Source organism: Tamandua tetradactyla, chromosome 16 (assembly GCF_023851605.1).
Source record: "Tamandua tetradactyla isolate mTamTet1 chromosome 16, mTamTet1.pri, whole genome shotgun sequence".
Classification (NCBI taxonomy): Eukaryota; Metazoa; Chordata; class Mammalia; order Pilosa; family Myrmecophagidae; genus Tamandua; species Tamandua tetradactyla.
Window position 1 is genome coordinate 30564728 of NC_135342.1, and position 18013 is coordinate 30582740.

At 53.4% G+C, this 18013-nt stretch overlaps 1 protein-coding gene across 1 annotated transcript; it reads left to right on the forward strand.

Annotated features, from left to right (window-relative positions):
- Window positions 1–5496: 5496 nt before the first annotated feature.
- On the forward strand, window positions 5497–18013 carry ATP4A (ATPase H+/K+ transporting subunit alpha). Its single transcript, XM_077133626.1, has 22 exons — window positions 5497–5508; window positions 5591–5731; window positions 5857–5916; window positions 6421–6624; window positions 7752–7865; window positions 8101–8353; window positions 8518–8786; window positions 9420–9618; window positions 9964–10073; window positions 10154–10288; window positions 10761–10953; window positions 11344–11519; window positions 12601–12737; window positions 12823–12973; window positions 13062–13230; window positions 13320–13474; window positions 14624–14747; window positions 15157–15302; window positions 16592–16725; window positions 17054–17155; window positions 17247–17338; window positions 17582–18013. The coding sequence occupies exons 1-22, from the start codon at window positions 5497–5499 to the stop codon at window positions 17608–17610; spliced, it is 3105 nt and encodes a 1034-aa protein (XP_076989741.1). The 3' UTR covers window positions 17611–18013.

Below are 18013 nucleotides of genomic sequence, written 5' to 3' on the forward strand. Positions count from 1 at the left end.
AAGTGAGTCAACTTAAAGAGAAGTACTACATACAAATAGTGCAGATGGGAATAACAGAAATTTAGGCAAGACTGCTTTGTTCCATTCCATATCCCATATGAGTTTGGCAAGCACAAGAGTTCATAAACAAATAAAAGGATGGATCCAGAGTGAAAATAACAGTGAAAACAAAACAACAACAATATGCACACACCCCTGTACCCAGACACAATGCTGAAGGTATAAAGTAGAATAAGTATTTTAGTAAAAAAACTTTCTTGATATTCTCCTTGAACATTGACCCTATACTATGGGGCTACAGGAGTCCAGAGCAGGAAAGTGAAGGCCTTGAGGGAAGACAGATCGGAAGGCTGGGAGTGACTAAGAGGCCAGTCGATGGCTGGGATGCTCTTCAGCAAGAGATTCTCTTGGTGTTGAATTGCTGGGCTGGAGGATCCTTGGTTGGTGGGAGTCATGGCTGGAAGTTCCCTTGGCTGGTATACCTTTGGCTGAAGGGTTACTTGATTGGGGAGTTTTTTTGACCGTTGGGCCCTTCGGCTGTGCAGTTGTGCAGTCGGAAAGGATGGAGGCTCCACCAGGGTGGGACAATGGAGAAAGGAGAGATGGTTGAATTTTGGATATGATTTTAAGATTCCAGGATAAGGATGGTCTGGCAATTTCCTGAGGAAGCAGAGGGCTCTGCATCCAGGCCCAGGATAGGTGATCTCACATCTGGATGAAGGTAGGAGAGGAGACCTGACTAGCAGCTTAGCCAGACTGGGGGCTAGACCTTGCCCTCCCCACATTTGACTCTGTCTGCTCCCATGCCCAGCTTGAAAAGCAGGGAGACAGCAAGGACCTTGCCCTCCCAGCCCCTAGCTTCAGTCTTTCCAGGTCCAGGGCTAAGGGGGACTGCCCTGGCCAGGAGGTGAAGGGCATTGCTGAGTCCATTATCTTATCAGAGAGACGCAAACATATAACAAGAGTTCCAGTCACGAGGAGTTCTTGCACTCAGCAAACACTCCCTGAGGCCAGCCTGGGCTGGCCCTGGGCTGGGCAGATGCAGGGCACACGGTGGTGACTGGGACATCCCTGGTCTTGTTGTCAGGGAATCTGGGAGGAAATGGAATATCACCAAATACTGATGGCCCTGAGTGGTTAGGGTTGTGATGGAGAAATCATGAGTCAGAAGGGTTGGGACCGGGGCAGGGGAGGCACAGAGACCCAACCTGCGGCATGGAGGAGGCTTTCCCAAAGGAGATGATAACTTATCTGATACCTAAAAGATCAGCAGGAATAAAGTACAAGATATTGGGGTGGGGTGTTAGGGGGCAGCCTAGGCTATGATGGAAAGGTTAGAGAAGACATATGCTCATTCATTCATTTGCTGGACAAACATTCCCAAGCTCTCATCTCACCACCTTGGCACACAGCTGTGCCTAAGAGACCCCTGGCGCTGCCTTCCCAGTCCAGCAGGCAGAGTGATGAGTGTCACCAGAGTGAGGAGGGCCCCTCAAGGGGACTGCGAGGACTGAGGAGAAATGTTTGACCCAGTCTGGGGTGAGCGGTTGGGCAGGATGGGGAGAGTTTCCGGGAAGGTATCCGGGAATGTGGGGGTGCTCCAGGCAGACAGAACTGCATGTACCAAGGTCCTGAAATAATGATTTTGAAAAACAGAAGGCCTGAGGGGTCTGAACTGTAAAACATGAAGTGGGGGGTGGCATGTGGGAAGAGGGAGGACAGCCAGTGGTCTAATCCCAGCAGGTTTTGTAGGGTGCTGTGAGTCCCAAGGGGTGTGTAGTGTTTTGACTCTGGTTCAAATTCCCCTTTAAACCCACATAAGGCACACCATCCCTTTTATAGTCTGTCCCCCACCCCCTCTTTCTCAAGAAGATGGGTTTTTTTGTTTGTTTTTTTTTTTTCCTCAATCCTGACTTGTTGATTGTTCTCAGAAGAGTCACCATAAGATCTATAGATAGATCACCAAAGATCCATAGGTGCCCCAGGGGCAGAGAATTCTTGCATTATTGTGGTAAATGGATTGAATCATGCTTGCCATCTTCTTGTGAGATGCATTAGCTTGCTGCTTAATTTGGGGGCAAACAGAAGAGAGAAATGTGCCCTTCAGCCTGAACCGGTCTCAGGTCACACAGTCCACGCATCTGCACTCATGGGTGCCAAAGACACTGGCACACCTCTTGCTTTATCCAGATCCCTGTCTGTGGCAGGAGCCACTGTGTCCACCTCCCAAAGACAGGGGTTAGTATTGCTTGAATGGACTGTAAAAGAATAAATTGTATGAGCACAGATCCCCAACGACACGGAACCTGGTGACCCTCCGAAGGCCGAGTAGTCCCGGGGACTGGTAAAAATATTTAGCCCTCAATCCAGTCTGGAAGTTGATCAGTGAGAATGGACAAGGCCATGGGGCTGGAGCAGGGTCAGGTCAGGCCAGGTCGTCCCTTACAGTGTTGGGTGTGGTGGGTCTGGGGTTCGGGGAAGGGATGGGGGCCACTCAGGAGGCTCAGGAAGCCCCAGTGTGTAAGGAAGTGTTTCGGTGACTTTCCCGCCACCATAGCTGAGGGTGGGCCAGCCTGGCTGTGATGTTGAACAGAAAATAAAGGAATCATGGAATGACTCTAACCCTTCCTTAAACCCCTTGGTCTTCTCTGTTCTGGACTGTTTAAGGAATCAAAAAGAGGCACATCCTTACACGCTGCTCTATCGAGAGCATACATCACCTCTGTGATGCTCCTGCCCGAGTATATGTCCTGAATCTCATTGAGAGAAAACATCAGCAGACACAAACGAGGGAGATTCTACAAAATAATTGACTGAGACTTTTTTCCAAAATGCCCGGGTCATGAAAAACAAAGAGAAACTGAGGAACTCTTTCTGATCAGAGGAGACCAAGGAGATGCGATAATAAATGCAAAATCTGATCCTGGATTGGATTCTGGACCAGGAAAAGGACATTAGTGGAAAACCCAGGGAGATGCAAATATATTCTTTATGTGAGTTAATGGTATATCAATGCTAATTTCCATAATTTGAATATTGGTAAGTGGGCCTTGTGTCTGCAACTTACTCTCAAACGATTCTGTCAAAATTAAAAGAAAAAAATGTGCACATACAAATGCACAAAGAGAAAGGACAAATGTGGCAAGACTGTTCCATTGGGTGAAGGGTAGGCAGGTGTTCATTTTGCTATCAACATAACTTTTGTAAGTTTGCAATGCTCCAAAATAAAAAGGAGAAAATTAAAATGAAGAAAGGTGAATAAGAGAAGACAAGCAAGGCAAAGAACAGAGAAGGACAGACCTGAGTTTCAGCAAAGGTTTGCACAGTATCACAAGTCAGCCGCCAGTGACAGTGTCTCAGTCCCTCTATCTGTAATTTAGACTGTGGGGTCCCTAATCTGCCCCCATATTTGCCCCAAGCTCTGGACATTTTGCAGGGGGTTGGGGGAGGAGAGGCTGCCGGACAACGGCAGATGGGCTGGGGCCCAGGCAAGGCACCCAAGGAGTCCCCACTGACCGAGACTTCCTGAGATCCTGTCCAGTGCTCTGGGGTTGTTGGTGAACATTCCCAACCCACCGGTGAGACCATCCTGGCCAATATTCAACATTCACTGTAGCTATTGTGCATCTAAGGGGCACCGTTCTGGACGCTGTGTATATAGCAGCAAACAAAAGCAAGTCCCCTTCTTCCTCTTAGTGGACAAGGCAGACTGCAATAAAAATAAAAGACAATGTCAGGTTGGGATAAGCAGGGTGAATAAGGCTGGGTATGGGGATGGAGTGTGATAGGGCTGCAGTATTACAGGGGGACCTCTTAAGAGGGGTGACATTTGAGCTGAGACCTGAAGAAGGTGGTAACTAGCCATGTAGATCTCTGGGGAAGAAGGTACTGGGCAGAAGGAACTGTAAGTGCTAAGGCCCTGAAGCAGGAACAACCTCGGCCTGCACAAAACCTTGCTGGGAGGCCAGTGTCAGGGGAGCCCTGGTAGATATTGAGGCAGGAGAGGCAATGTGGAGCCAAATCTTACAGGGTCTTGGAGAGCCCAGGGATGACTGGGGTCTTTATCCTGAGTGTGAAGGGAAGGCTTTGGCGGGTTGTAGGCAGAGGAGCAGCAAGCTGTTTTACGCATGCGCTACAGACAGATGGAGCTGACCCAGGGAGCACATGGACTCCCTGCAAGGGCAGTCAGCCTGCGTGTCCCTGCAAGGGCAGTCAGTCTGCGTCTTCTCTCGCGGGTTTCCTGGAGCAAGCTGCCCCACAGCTTTGACTTTCCCAGATGACCTGCTCCAGAGGAGAAGGGCATCACCAAGGCAATTATCTTATCAGAGATACCCACACCTGCCCCTGCAGGCACCCACCCCCTGAGTCAGCCCAGCTCTTCATTGCTGCCTGCAGAGATCCCTGCCTGGGGGACTCGGAGAGACTTCCCAGACTTCAAGTCTGGCACCAAGCTTGTGCCAGGACCTTTGGACACATCTTTCCCCCACCTTGCACCTCAGCTTTCCCAGCTGGATAGGTTGGGTCGGGGTATGGGAATGGTGGGGAGCTGTGCTGGCTGCATCTGGGTGTGCACAGTGCCTCTGGGACCCTTCTCTAACCTCTGCGAACCTCATTTCCCCTTCTGCAGTATGGGGATGATGGTGCCACTCTCTCAGGTGTTTGCTACAAAGAACTGCAAGGTCATTTGTACCATGTCAGGCACCCAGCCGGCAGGGCTGCTGGAAAGTCTGGAGTTTCTCATTGGTGGCACCACGTAAGAGCCACTTGATTATGAAAACATGACAGAGTCTTTTACCTTTCCTTGCCTCGGTTTCTTCATCTGTACAATGTGGGCTAATAGGACAAAACTTCCCAGGATGTTGGAAGAACTAATGCAACAAGTTGAATAAAGCTCACAGGGCAGAGCTCAGTAGGCAGGAAACTCTCAGTAAATGGCAAAAGCCATTTAGAGGGCCTGTTGTAAGCATCCCGGTTGACCAGGTGTGTGCTCTGGGGCCTAAGAGCAGACACTCTGCTGCCAGATCACCTGGCTCTGAGTCTTGACTCTATCACATCCCATCTTGGGGACCATGGACTGGCAACTTAACCCCTCTGTGCCACATCTGGAATGTTTCTCCATCTGTAAAGTGGGGATAAAAACAGAGCCCACCTTGAAGTGTTGTTGAAAGGCTGAAAAAGTCAATCCCCGAAGCCTCTGGCACATAACCAGAACTGTGTGGTAGCTATTCTTGTTGTCATTATTATGGCTTTCTCCAGTACCCATCAGTTCTCTGATCTCAGCCGCAAGGTAAGAGGAAGCCCCGTGGGATCTGGGCAGGTTGAGGCAACCCGGAAGGGAATGCACAAGCCAGCTAGGCCCAGAGGTCACTCCAAGGAGCCCCGTAATCAGCTGTAATCAGGTCAGCCCTGCTCTACCCCCTCCTTCCCTGGGTATATCAGGGCTGAGCCAGGCCCTAGGCTCTGTCTAGGCAAAGGAGGGCAGCTGCGCCAGGCACTATGGGGAAGGCGGTGAGTGGGGCTGGGGGTTGGGGGTTTGAGGGCAGGGGTTCCAGTGGAATCTGATGCCTCCTTGCCTCCATCCCACCCCCAGGAGAATTATGAGCTGTACTCGGTGGAGCTGGGTCCCGGCCCTGGTGGAGACATGGCAGCCAAGATGAGCAAGAAGAAGGCGGGCGGTGGCGGAGGCAAGAGGAAAGAGAAGCTGGAGAACATGAAGAAGGAGATGGAGATTGTGAGCATGGGCTGGGGGGGGGGGGGGCGGTGTGTGATGAGGAGCTGGGGGTGGGTACTGGGCAAGGGGTGGAAGTGGGCTACTAGCGAGAGCCCGAGAGTGAGTGCCCTGCCCTCCCCACCCAGAATGACCACCAGCTGTCAGTGGTAGAGCTGGAGCAGAAATACAAGACTAGTGCGACCAAGGTGAGCTGGGGGCAGGGGGGAGGGTGTGAACAGAGAGGGGACGGGGAAGAGAGGGAGAGTGAAAGAGACAAGGGGGAGAGAGACACACAGAGGAACATAGTGTGTATCTGTATAGAGAGTGAGACAGAAAGAGACTAGGGAGAAAGAGAGACTAGGGAGAAAGAGCATTAGAGAGAAAGGGTCAAATACAGAAAGAGAGTAAGAGTAACAGATAAAAAGATACAGAGAGATGGATAAGGGAGAGAGAAATGGGCAAAGGGAAATAAGGAAAACAGAGAGAAGAAAGAAAGAGAGACAGAAAGACAAAGGAGAAAAGAGGGAAGTAGGAGGAAAAGAGAGAGAGAGTTGGCGAGAGAAAATGGGAGACAAGGCAGAGATGGGAAAAGAGAGACAGAGAGAAAGAGGGGAAAGAAGACAAAGTCAGAAGTGATCCCGCTGAAGGGTATGTGGGGAGAGGAAAGCCCTTCTAGCATTCACCATGACTCCATCCCCAATGCCTCCCAGGGCCTGTCGGCAAGCCTGGCAGCTGAGTTGCTGTTGCGGGATGGGCCCAATGCGCTGAGGCCACCAAAAGGTACCCCGGAGTATGTCAAGTTTGCGCGGCAGCTGGCAGGTGGTCTGCAGTGCCTCATGTGGGTGGCTGCTGCCATCTGCCTCATTGCCTTTGGTATCCAGGCCAGTGAGGGTGACCTTACCACCGACGACAATGTAAGTGGTGGGTGTGGGGGGCAGACACGGGGATAGAGGGACACAGGACACAGGGAACATAGGATGGGGATGCAGAGACAAGAAAATACAGTCCCAGGACATGGATGATGGGTGATAGAGGACACTGGGGCATGGGACAGACCCAAAGACAGGTCACAGGGAACTCAGGGAACACTGAGATGAGTCCCAGATATGGGGAACACTGGATGGTACATAAAGACACAAAAGTTCAATACTCATGATGTGGACTTGGGAGTGTTTCATGGATTTGAAACAGGACATGAGGACATGGGACATACCAAGGACATAAGGGAGCTTGAGACTCAGACATGGTACATAAGGACATGAGGACACAACGGACATAAGACTCAAAGCCTTGGACACAAAAAGACATAAGACATTAAACATGGAAGCACAGGGTCACAGAGGACTGGAGATGTGGGACAAGGAGATGTTAGACATATGATAATGGTCAAAAATGTCACGTTGTGACACTGGACAGGGGCTTGAAAGGTGATAGGACAAGTGGCATGAAGAAGGATGGGGAGATATGGGGAGACACGGACACAGGGATTTGGGACATGGGGAAGCTGTTCATGGAGGACCCAGAAAGTGGAGCATGAGGTATAGAGCACACAAACACATGGAAATGAGGCCAGAAGGATAAAGAAACTACTGGGCACAGGGGACACAGAGAATGGCATGTAGATAATGTAACACAAAATATGAAACTTGGGACAGAAGGAATGCAGGATATGGGAACTAGAGGGGATATAGGACAGTGGACATGGGGAAGGTAATACTTGGTGGACACAGAAAAAGGGAACACATGAGACCAAGGTACATTGTGGCATGGGGCACAAGTTACAGGACATGGGCACATGGTAAATAGGTGACATAGGATTCAGGGGCGGGGGATACAGGCACACAAGGTAATGGGAGTACAGGGCAGTTGAACATAGGATATGAATATTATGGGGACAGGAACACAGGCTACAGCATCCTGGGCATGAGGCTTCACAGCAGTTTGGAGAAAAACCTTCAGGTGACTCCTAGAACACCAGGGAACCAGAGAGCAGATGGGTGGCCCCTTCTTATAACCCTAACCCCATTTCCTTCTCATACAGCTGTACCTGGCACTGGCCCTCATTGCTGTGGTTGTGGTCACTGGTTGCTTTGGCTACTATCAGGAGTTCAAGAGTACCAACATAATTGCCAGCTTCAAGAACCTCGTGCCCCAGGTGGGTCCCTCAGTGCCCGTGCTCTTCAGATTCCAGAGACTGCAGCCTCTCTCTGGGGCCCCTTCCCATCAGACCTGCTCTGCCCTTCATCCATGGCCCCATCTCTCCCTGTGGACCCTCGTCTCTCTCCATCACCCCATCTCTTTCCATTTTTCACCTCCCCATATCCCTATTACACCCAGCAACCTCCATCCTCAAATCCTGCCCACCTCCCCTTGGTATTCCTGTTCCTCAGCAAGCTACTGTGATTCGAGATGGGGACAAGTTCCAGATCAATGCAGACCAGCTGGTGGTGGGTGATCTTGTGGAGATGAAAGGTGGGGACCGAGTGCCAGCCGACATTCGCATCCTGGTGGCCCAGGGCTGCAAGGTGGACAACTCTTCGCTGACTGGAGAATCTGAACCACAGACCCGCTCACCTGAGTGCACCCATGAGAGCCCCCTCGAGACCCGCAACATCGCCTTCTTCTCCACCATGTGTCTTGAGGGTCCGTAAGTCCCCTGCCTGCCTGACCCCCTGAGACACACTGCCTCCTAGATCACCCTGTCTCTCCACCTCCCATTGTTGCCACCCTCTTCCTGGCCACACTGCCTGCACTGGCTTCTGTGACTGCCATTCCAGCCCTAAGTCACCCTCTTGCTCCCTCTTCAGGTACAGCTCAGGGCCTGGTAGTGAGCACAGGTGACCGCACCATCATTGGGCGCATTGCATCACTGGCATCTGGAGTAGAAAATGAGAAGACACCCATTGCTATCGAGATTGAGCATTTTGTGGACATTATCGCAGGGCTGGCCATCCTCTTTGGGGGCACATTTTTTGTGGTGGCCATGTGCATCGGCTACACCTTCCTGAGGGCCATGGTCTTCTTCATGGCCATCGTGGTAGCCTATGTGCCTGAGGGGCTGCTGGCCACTGTCACGGTGAGCTGGGGAGAAAGATGAGGGGTGCAGGGGGGCGAGAGGCCTGGCCATCTGTTCATTCATTCATCCAGGCTTCCACCCATCCATCTTGCTCTCTTTTTACCTGTTTACCTCCCTGTCTACCCATCCACTTTTCCATCCACCCATCCTCCCTCCTACCCTATCCATTCATTCAGTAAACAGTTGCTGAGTCCACGCCCTGGGCAAATCACTGGGGTCTCGGAGATGCATAAGCAGGGTCTTGACTGGGAGGCTGAGGTCTGACGTGGGCAGCTGGCTTGTACCCAGGCCTCCCATCGCCAGCACCCAGCCTAAGGCCAGGCCTGGAGGAGGCTCAGGGAAAGTTCATTTCTCATTTCAATTGTGTTGGCAAGAGAACTTACAAGACCACGTGCGGTCTTTCAGACAGGGGACCTTGCTACTCTTTTCTGGGGCAGTTTGGGGAATATGTCCCAAATAGAAAGCACAGGCTGGACCAAGACATGGAGGCAAGAAAAAGTCTGGTGTTCCAGAGAAATGCTGCATATGCAGTCCTGTGGCTGGGGTAAAGGATTCCCGAGGGCTGGGAGCAGAGGAAGTGGGTGTGGGAGTGGGGACTGGTCCGGATGACTGGGTTTCTCATCTCTTCCCCAGGTGTGCCTGTCCCTGACCGCCAAGCGGCTGGCCAGCAAGAACTGTGTGGTCAAGAACCTGGAAGCAGTGGAGACACTGGGCTCCACATCAGTGATCTGCTCTGACAAGACTGGGACCCTCACTCAGAACCGCATGACTGTGTCCCATCTGTGGTTTGACAACCACATCCACTCTGCTGACACCACAGAAGACCAGTCAGGTTGGGGGAGGGAGGGCAGGAGCTGGCGTACATCTGGGTGCATCCCTGGTAGATGGTGAAGTCCTCGAAGGGAGCCTGGGAAGAGCTTTGTATTAATCGGGAAGGGGTTCCATCACGATTCGGGGGAGGGGTGTCAAGGAGGGGACTTGGGCTCTCAAAGGAGACTCCATGTGAGGTCTGGAGAGAAGGTTCTGTCCCAAGGCATGAAGGGGGTTGGGCCCCAGATCTGGGGAGGCGACCCTGTCCTGGATCTAGGGAGAGGGGTTGGTTCCTGTCTGGGAGAGCCGCCGCTCTGGGTTTGGGGCCTGCGCGGGTCTAAGGCCAGCCCCGACGCCTGGCCTCCAGGGCAGACGTTTGATCAGTCTTCGGAGACGTGGCGGGCGCTGTGCCGCGTGCTCACCCTGTGCAACCGCGCCGCCTTCAAGTCGGGCCAGGACGCGGTGCCGGTACCCAAGGTGAGGGCCGGCGGCGCTCCGGGGGATCCCGGGAATCCGGCGCAGCCCGGTTCGTACTTGACACCGGCCCCCGCCCCCAGCGCATCGTGATCGGCGACGCATCGGAGACCGCGCTGCTCAAATTCTCGGAGCTGACGCTGGGCAATGCCATGGGTTACCGCGAACGTTTCCCCAAAGTCTGTGAGATCCCCTTCAACTCCACCAATAAATTCCAGGTGTGAAGCCCCCCGCGGCCGGCCCTGCCACGGCCAAGTCCAGCCCGCCACAGAGCCCCGCCCACTCTCAGGCTGACCAAGAGAGGGGCTTCGCTCAGTTCCCTTACCGCTCCCTGGTCTTGCCACGCTCACACTCCCAGGCCACGCCCACGGTCCACTTCGCCCACAGCCCTTTCGGGTTCTCACTCTCACCCCAGCTCTCAGGTCCTCTGTGGGAGCTTCTTCCTGCCCAAGTCCCGCCCCCAGCCCGACTCAGGACCCTTATTCGGCCCATTCCCTGTTCCCAAGACTCTCACCCCGCAACTAGCCCAGTCCTAACCCTCAGCTTCTCCCAAGGACCCTTCCAGCACACGAGCCCCACCACCGGGCCGCGCCTTCAGCCTCTACCCAACCCGTTCCAGGTTCTGCTGTTAGCGTCCCGCCCCAAGCCTCCGGGCCTCGCCCACAGCCCCGCCCCCTCCCCCGCCCATAGCTGTCCATCCACACGCTGGAGGACCCGCGGGACCCACGGCACTTACTGGTGATGAAGGGCGCCCCCGAGCGTGTGCTGGAGCGCTGTAGCTCCATCCTCATCAAGGGCCAGGAGCTGCCACTGGACGAGCAGTGGCGGGAGGCCTTCCAGACCGCCTACCTCAGCCTGGGAGGCCTGGGCGAGCGCGTGCTGGGTGAGCCCCCCTTTCCCCAATTCCTGCCTCAACTCAAGATTTTCCCTAATCCTTGTCCTGAACTCTGATCTCCCCCAGTTTTATACTGGTCCCTCAAACTTCCCCACCCCCTGCCTTGACCCTGGACAGCACAGACCTGTGGTCCAATGCTGGATCCTTCACTTGTTGTGTGACCTCTGGCAAGAAAAGTCCCCTCTCTAAGCCTCAGTTTCCCGGTCTGTAAAATGGGGATGCGACAGCCCTGCAGGATGACTGCCAAGGTGAAGAGTAGAGCACAGGTTCGGGCAGCTGTAGGCGTCTTGTGCACGGTGCTGGTTATCTCCCTCATCTCCTGACCCTGTCAGGGAATATCCTCCTGGACTTCTGTCTGACCACCCTATTTCTTGTCAGGCTTCTGCCAGCTTTACCTGAGTGAGAAGGATTACCCGCCTGGCTATGCCTTCGATGTGGAGGCCATGAACTTCCCAAGCAGCGGCCTCTGCTTTGCGGGACTCGTATCCATGATAGACCCACCCAGGGCCACTGTACCAGATGCTGTGCTCAAGTGCCGCACGGCAGGCATCCGGGTATGCCGGGGAGAGGACCAGGCAGGAGGGACAGAGGACTGCAGTATTTGGTGATGAGAATCCCTTGCCAGAAACTCACCCAAAACTGGCTTGGACCTATATTGGCTCAGAAACAGAAATTTTCTGGCAAATGAAGCTTCTACCATAGGTGGATCCAAGAGCTCAGTGTCATCAGGGTGTTGCTTTTCTCTGTGCCTCAGCTCTGCTTTTCTCTCTACTGACTTTATTCTCAAGCAGTTCTTTCAATCTGGGGTCAAAGATACCCCCCCCCCCCCCCTTTCTCAGCAGCTCTAATTTACATCCCACAGAAAAAGAGTGCCTCTTTTACAATAGTTTCAGATTAGGCCATCATATCTATCTCTGAACCAGTCACTGTGGCCTGGGGAAGAAATACTTTGATTGGCCAGGTCTGGGCTCACTTGCCCAATCTTGGCCAGGGACCTTTCTTCAACCAGCAGCCTGAAGGTTGTTTTCCAAAGACAAGTCAAGGGCATGGAGCAAGTGCCAGCAGGCATCACCCAAGTTCTTCCCTTGAGCTCTCAGACCCCATAAGATCTTGGCCCATGTCACCTTTCTAAGCTCACCCCTTAGCCTTCTATTCCTTGCTCACCCCTGTCATGCCTCCCTGCTGTTCTTTCCACAGTTCAGGCACATTTTCACACCAGGGTCTTTACATTGGCTGTTTCCTCTGCCAGGAACACTTTTCCCCCAGATTTCCACACAGCAGCTCCCACACCTCTTTCAGGTCTTTGCTCAAATATCACCTTCTTGGACACACTTCATACTGAACCACTACTCTCTCCACTCTGCACTTGCCATCCCCTTTACTAGGCTTTCTTTTACCCCTTAGCAGTTATCACTTTCTAATATTGTCTACTTCATTTCTTTATTATATATTTTTTCTGTTGACTTCACAAGGATAGGCATTTTTGTCTGTTTTGTCCCTGTTATATCCCAGGCTTATAATTGGCAGTCACGATTAGTTGAATAAATGGATGAGTATCCACAGACACCTGCCAGGGAGGACAGGGAGATTGGGCTGACCTGAAGGAGTCAAGGGTCTTCCTGGTACCCCGCACAGGTGATCATGGTGACAGGTGACCACCCCATCACGGCCAAGGCCATTGCGGCCAGCGTGGGCATTATCTCAGAAGGCAGTGAGACCGTAGAGGACATCGCTGCCCGCCTGCGTGTGCCCGTGGACCAGGTCAATCGAAAGTAAGTCTCCTCAGCACCCCCCACAGTTTCTCCCACACCCCATATCAGTGAGACCCTGGCAAGGTCCTCCCACCACCCTCCCCAGGGACGCCCGCGCCTGTGTGATCAATGGCATGCAGCTGAAGGACATGGACCCGGCAGAGCTGGTCGAGGTGCTGCGTACCCACCCTGAGATGGTGTTTGCCCGCACCAGTCCCCAGCAGAAGCTGGTGATCGTGGAGAGCTGCCAGCGGCTGGTGCGACCTTGCTGCGGAGGGTGGGCCGGCAGGTGCCCTGGGCTGGCCGCTTGCTGACCACCGGCCCACCGGCACCCACTCCCTGCAGGGTGCGATTGTGGCTGTGACGGGGGACGGCGTGAATGACTCCCCCGCCCTGAAGAAGGCAGACATCGGTGTGGCCATGGGCATCGCCGGCTCAGATGCCGCCAAAAATGCAGCCGACATGATCCTGCTGGATGACAATTTCGCCTCCATTGTCACCGGCGTGGAGCAGGGTCCGGGCTGGGTCAGGGAGGGACCGGGCAGTGTGGGCACAGCAGATAGCTCCTATGGGGAGGCTGAGGTACCAGCTGTACCCCCGCAGGTCGGCTGATCTTCGACAATCTGAAGAAGTCCATCGCCTACACGCTGACCAAGAACATCCCCGAGCTGACACCCTACCTCATTTACATCACCGTCAGCGTGCCTCTGCCCCTCGGCTGCATCACCATCCTCTTCATAGAACTCTGTACCGACATTGTGAGTCCACGCCCTGGGCCCTTCTGCCCAGTGCCTACAGACATGTGTTCATAGACAGGCTTGACAGACAGAGGCCACCATGGACACTCCTGGGCATAGAATGACACAGACAAGGCATGTGGGTACACCAACACATAGTCAGGCATGGACACACTGTGGGGCAGGTGGGTGGGTGTGGGCAGACCTACAGACAAGGACACACAGGTGAGCATGGACAGACCCATGGACACATGGGAATTCCCAGGTGTGGATACCCAGACAAACAGAGCTATTAACAGAACGGCTGACTGGTCAAACACGTCACAGATAGACATCCCTAAAACAGCCACAGACATATAAAAACCCTGAGACCTCGAGGCCGACAGACAGAAAAGAGCCACAGATACTGCCGTGGATGCAGCCAGAGAACCAGCCATGATGACAACTATCTCAACAACACATATATGGTGCTTACAGGGGGCTGGGCACACATTCATTTGTCCTCATAGCCACTCTCTGAGATAGATTTTATTACTGTCAACCCTATTTTACCGATGAGCTAATTGAGGCATAGACAGGTCTAGTGACTTGCCCCAGGTCACATAGCTAGTAAGTGGCTGGGCTATCAGGTGCCCCAGAGACTGCACTGTTGAACGCTGGGCACTGCTGCCACTCTGTGGTCACAAACGGACCAAGTGGTGAGGTGGGGACACAGGGACATAGAGACAGAGAGTGACAAAAAGAGTCATAGGGTCATGGACACAGACACACACAAGGCAGAGGCAATGTCATAGATAGAGACTGGAGACAGGAAGGAAGAAACAAAGAGAATATGAGACCTGTGAGAGAGTGACAAGGAAACAGGCTGAGACTGGAGTACTCCAGAGACAAAGCCACAGAGACTGAGAGAGAGACAGCAGAGACAAAGGTAGACCTTCTGATGAAGAGGGATACCAGGACAGATGTAGACACAATTGTGCACTGGACATACCAACACTTCTGACAGGGGCCAGTCCGCACACAAGCTGTCCAGGCGGAAGTGGCCATGTATTCACTGCAGATCCAGCTTCCTAACCACAGTCCTACCACTGCCCACTGTGGGGGACTCCAGGGTGTAGAGGACAAGGGTCCAAGCAAACCGTCAGCCCGGCTCCTCTTGCCCTTGGCCAGTTCCCCTCTGTGTCCCTGGCCTATGAGAAGGCCGAGAGTGACATCATGCACCTGCGTCCACGGAACCCAAAGCGTGACCGATTGGTCAACGAGCCCCTGGCTGCCTATTCCTACTTCCAGATCGGTGAGTGCCATGGGACCACACGCCTGCCTAGGGGCTCTGATTTGGGCTCTGGCTTGTCTGGATCTTGGTGTCTGCATCTGACTCTGGGTCTCTGTCATTCTCTATGACCCTGTCTGCCCATGATGGTCTCCACCTTCTCTCTGTGTCCCGCTCTGGCCTCATTCCCCTCGACCCTGTCTCCATGACATTGCCTTTGTCTTTTGGGGTTCTCTGGGTACATCTCTCTTTTTCTCTGTTGGTCTATTTCTTTCTATCCCCATCTGTCTCTATGTGCTTGTGTCCCTATCAATCTTTCTTGGGGTCCTGGATTCTTTGTCCTTCTCTGTGTGTCCCTCTCTATCTCTCCATCTTAGTTTGTGTGTCTGTCTTTCTGTGTCTCTGTCCTCCCTGTTTCCTTCCCCTTCCCCAGGTGCTATCCAGTCATTTGCTGGCTTTACCGACTACTTCACGGCCATGGCCCAGGAGGGCTGGTTCCCGCTGCTGTGTGTGGGGCTGCGGCCACAGTGGGAGGACCACCACCTCCAAGATCTGCAGGACAGCTATGGCCAGGAGTGGGTGAGCCCCTCCCCTGCCCCATCCCAGGACTCCCTCGTTCCCAATGCCACCTACCTTGCATGTCGGTGCTCTTCTCTTCTGTGTGGGACTGATCTCAGTCAAAGGCTCCCAGACACCCAGACTCTCTGCCAATAGGGGGGCCCTTACCTGTACCCACTCTAGCTCCAAGCCCCTGCTGCATAGGATCCCAGCTGCAAGTGGGTCCTCTCCCTGCACTGACAGGACCACCTTGCCTCAAATGTGGGATATGACCCTATTCTGTTATTTTCCCTGTGGCGTCACTCATACAGAGAACTGTGTGTGTGGCAGACTTTAATGAAGGTTTGAAGAGGCTCCATCTCATTAGCAGATGGGATGTTTGTCCTGTAGAGTTACTCACCTTGGAGTAACTCTAGTATTAGTTCCAGTATTCCTGATCTGACATTGGCTATTAAAGTTATGTGACCCAGGGAAAGTTGCTTTGCTTCTGTGCCTGTTTTCTCACCTTTAAACTGGGCAAATAAACTCATGTCTACCTCTGTGGTTTAGCAGTATACTCCACATACCAGCAGCATTAGCACCTGGGAACTTGCACAAAATGCAAATTCTAGAGCCCCACCCAGACCCCTGGGCTCTGGAAGTCTGGGGGTGCAGCCTGGAAGTCTATGTTGTTAACAAGCCCTTTGGGGGATTCTGATGCATGCTAATGTTTGAGCACCACTGATCTACCTCGGAGGGTTACTGGGGGGATTAAATGAGATAATGTGTGAAACACTTGGGAGCTGGAGCAGAGTAAGTGGTCCCCACACAATTTGCTGGAATTAAAGTTAATCATGTTGAAAGATGGACCAAGTGGTGGATGTCCCCATTTAAAGGGGGCACATGCCCTCTCTTCCCCAAAGGCCCACCTCACCCACTTCACTCGTCTTGGCCTCTGGAGTCACTGGCCTTGGCAAATCCTGCCTTGGGATTCTGATTCCCTTTTCCTGGGTCCCCCTTTTCAGGTGCCCAGGAAACCTACATTTTTCCTTTCAGCAGAAAAGCAATCTAGACCCCACCTGGCCCACTCTTGCCCAGGCAGTGCCATCCAGGATCAGCCAGACTGGGGTTCTGTCTTATGTCCTGGGGTCCCATAGAACTGCAGACCCTGCATCCCTCCATCCCTACCCTGCTCCACTCCCTACCTCCAGCCTCTGATGTGGGGGAAAGAGTATTTTTCAGGGCTCATAGCCCCAGGCCTCAAGCGTCCTGCTGGCTGCAGAGGTCCCCCGTCAGGGCTTAGGTGGCTTTTGCCCTTCTTGGCCCCACAGACTTTCGGGCAGCGCCTGTATCAGCAGTACACTTGCTACACTGTGTTCTTCATCAGCATTGAGATGTGCCAGATTGCCGATGTCCTCATCCGCAAGACGCGCCGCCTCTCCGCCTTCCAGCAGGGCTTCTTCAGGTGTACCCAGCCGGCCCCTACCCTGCCAACTCCTGGTCCCAAACTCATCAGACCCTGACCAGGGCTGGTTGCAGCCAGCAAATCCTGTCACTGGATGTAACCAGGCCAAGTGCTCAAGTCCAGAATCATTTCCCTATCAGCTGGCGAGTGGCTCCTGCCCCATTGCTCAACTGATCCTTCCTTGTTTCCATCAACGGGGCAATGCAGTGTCAAATGTTTAGAACATTCTCCTACCCCTGAGGGCATCTGACCTACTTTGACCTAGCACCGTGATTTCCACCTAGTCCCCAGCTTATGACAGCCTATCTTCACCCCACCCCACCGGCAGGAACCGGATCCTGGTGATTGCCATCGTCTTCCAGGTCTGCATCGGTTGCTTCCTGTGTTACTGTCCTGGGATGCCCAACATCTTCAACTTCATGCCCATTCGGTGAGGGGCTGTGAGGTACACGTGGGGGGCTGGGGGCCATAGGATGCAGATTGGAGGAGCCTTCACCTTGCTATCCTGCCTGTGCCTTCAGGTACCAGTGGTGGCTAGTCCCCCTGCCCTATGGCCTCCTCATCTTTGTCTATGATGAGCTGCGGAAACTTGGAGTTCGCTGTTGCCCAGGGAGTGAGTTTGGAAACTGGGGGTCTGGGGGTGGGGGGATGAAATGCTCGGCGTTACTACCCCAGCCTTTGATCCCTAACATCTGACCTCCAAGCCCCTGATCCTCCATATCAGATTGCTGCTAATCTATAACGTCTGAGCCTCTGATCTGGGCTCCAACCTTGACCTTCCACATCTGCCCCCTCGGTCCCCAACCCCTTAGCCTGCACTTCCCCAGCACTGAGTCTCCTTTCTCCTCTCTCCTAGGCTGGTGGGACCAGGAACTCTACTATTAGAGGACCACTGCCTTCAAGCCATCCCTGCATCCACCACAGCCAGGCGGAGGCATAGCTCATTATAAGGACCCTATGGCCAGCCACCAAAACACGTGAACAACCAAGAGTCCTACATATGTCTGCTTCCACAGTGTGGCTCCCTAATCTTGGAGGGCCCTATTCACTCTCCTTTCCCACCCACAAGGGGCCTACCACTATTTCTGGAGAAATATTCTATTTCTTTCTCATCCTGGCCCTCTCAGCTGGCCTCAGGGAGTCCCCACCTTAAGTGGTGGTGGGGTTTTGATGGGGACTAGGAGTCAGCAGGTCATGGTGAGTTCCTCCTTAGGACTCCCAAGCTGGGCAAGAGGGCTGCCTGGGGGCTTTTGGTAAAAAACACACCCATTTTCTGCATAATAATAAA

Excerpts from the sequence above, each read along its gene's own strand:
- ATP4A (XM_077133626.1), top strand. Across the intron at positions 5,732-5,856 it reads TGAAGAAGGAGATGGAGATT|AATGACCACCAGCTGTCAGT; the intron begins GTGAGCATGGGC and ends CTCCCCACCCAG. Across the intron at positions 6,625-7,751 it reads ACCTTACCACCGACGACAAT|CTGTACCTGGCACTGGCCCT; the intron begins GTAAGTGGTGGG and ends CTTCTCATACAG.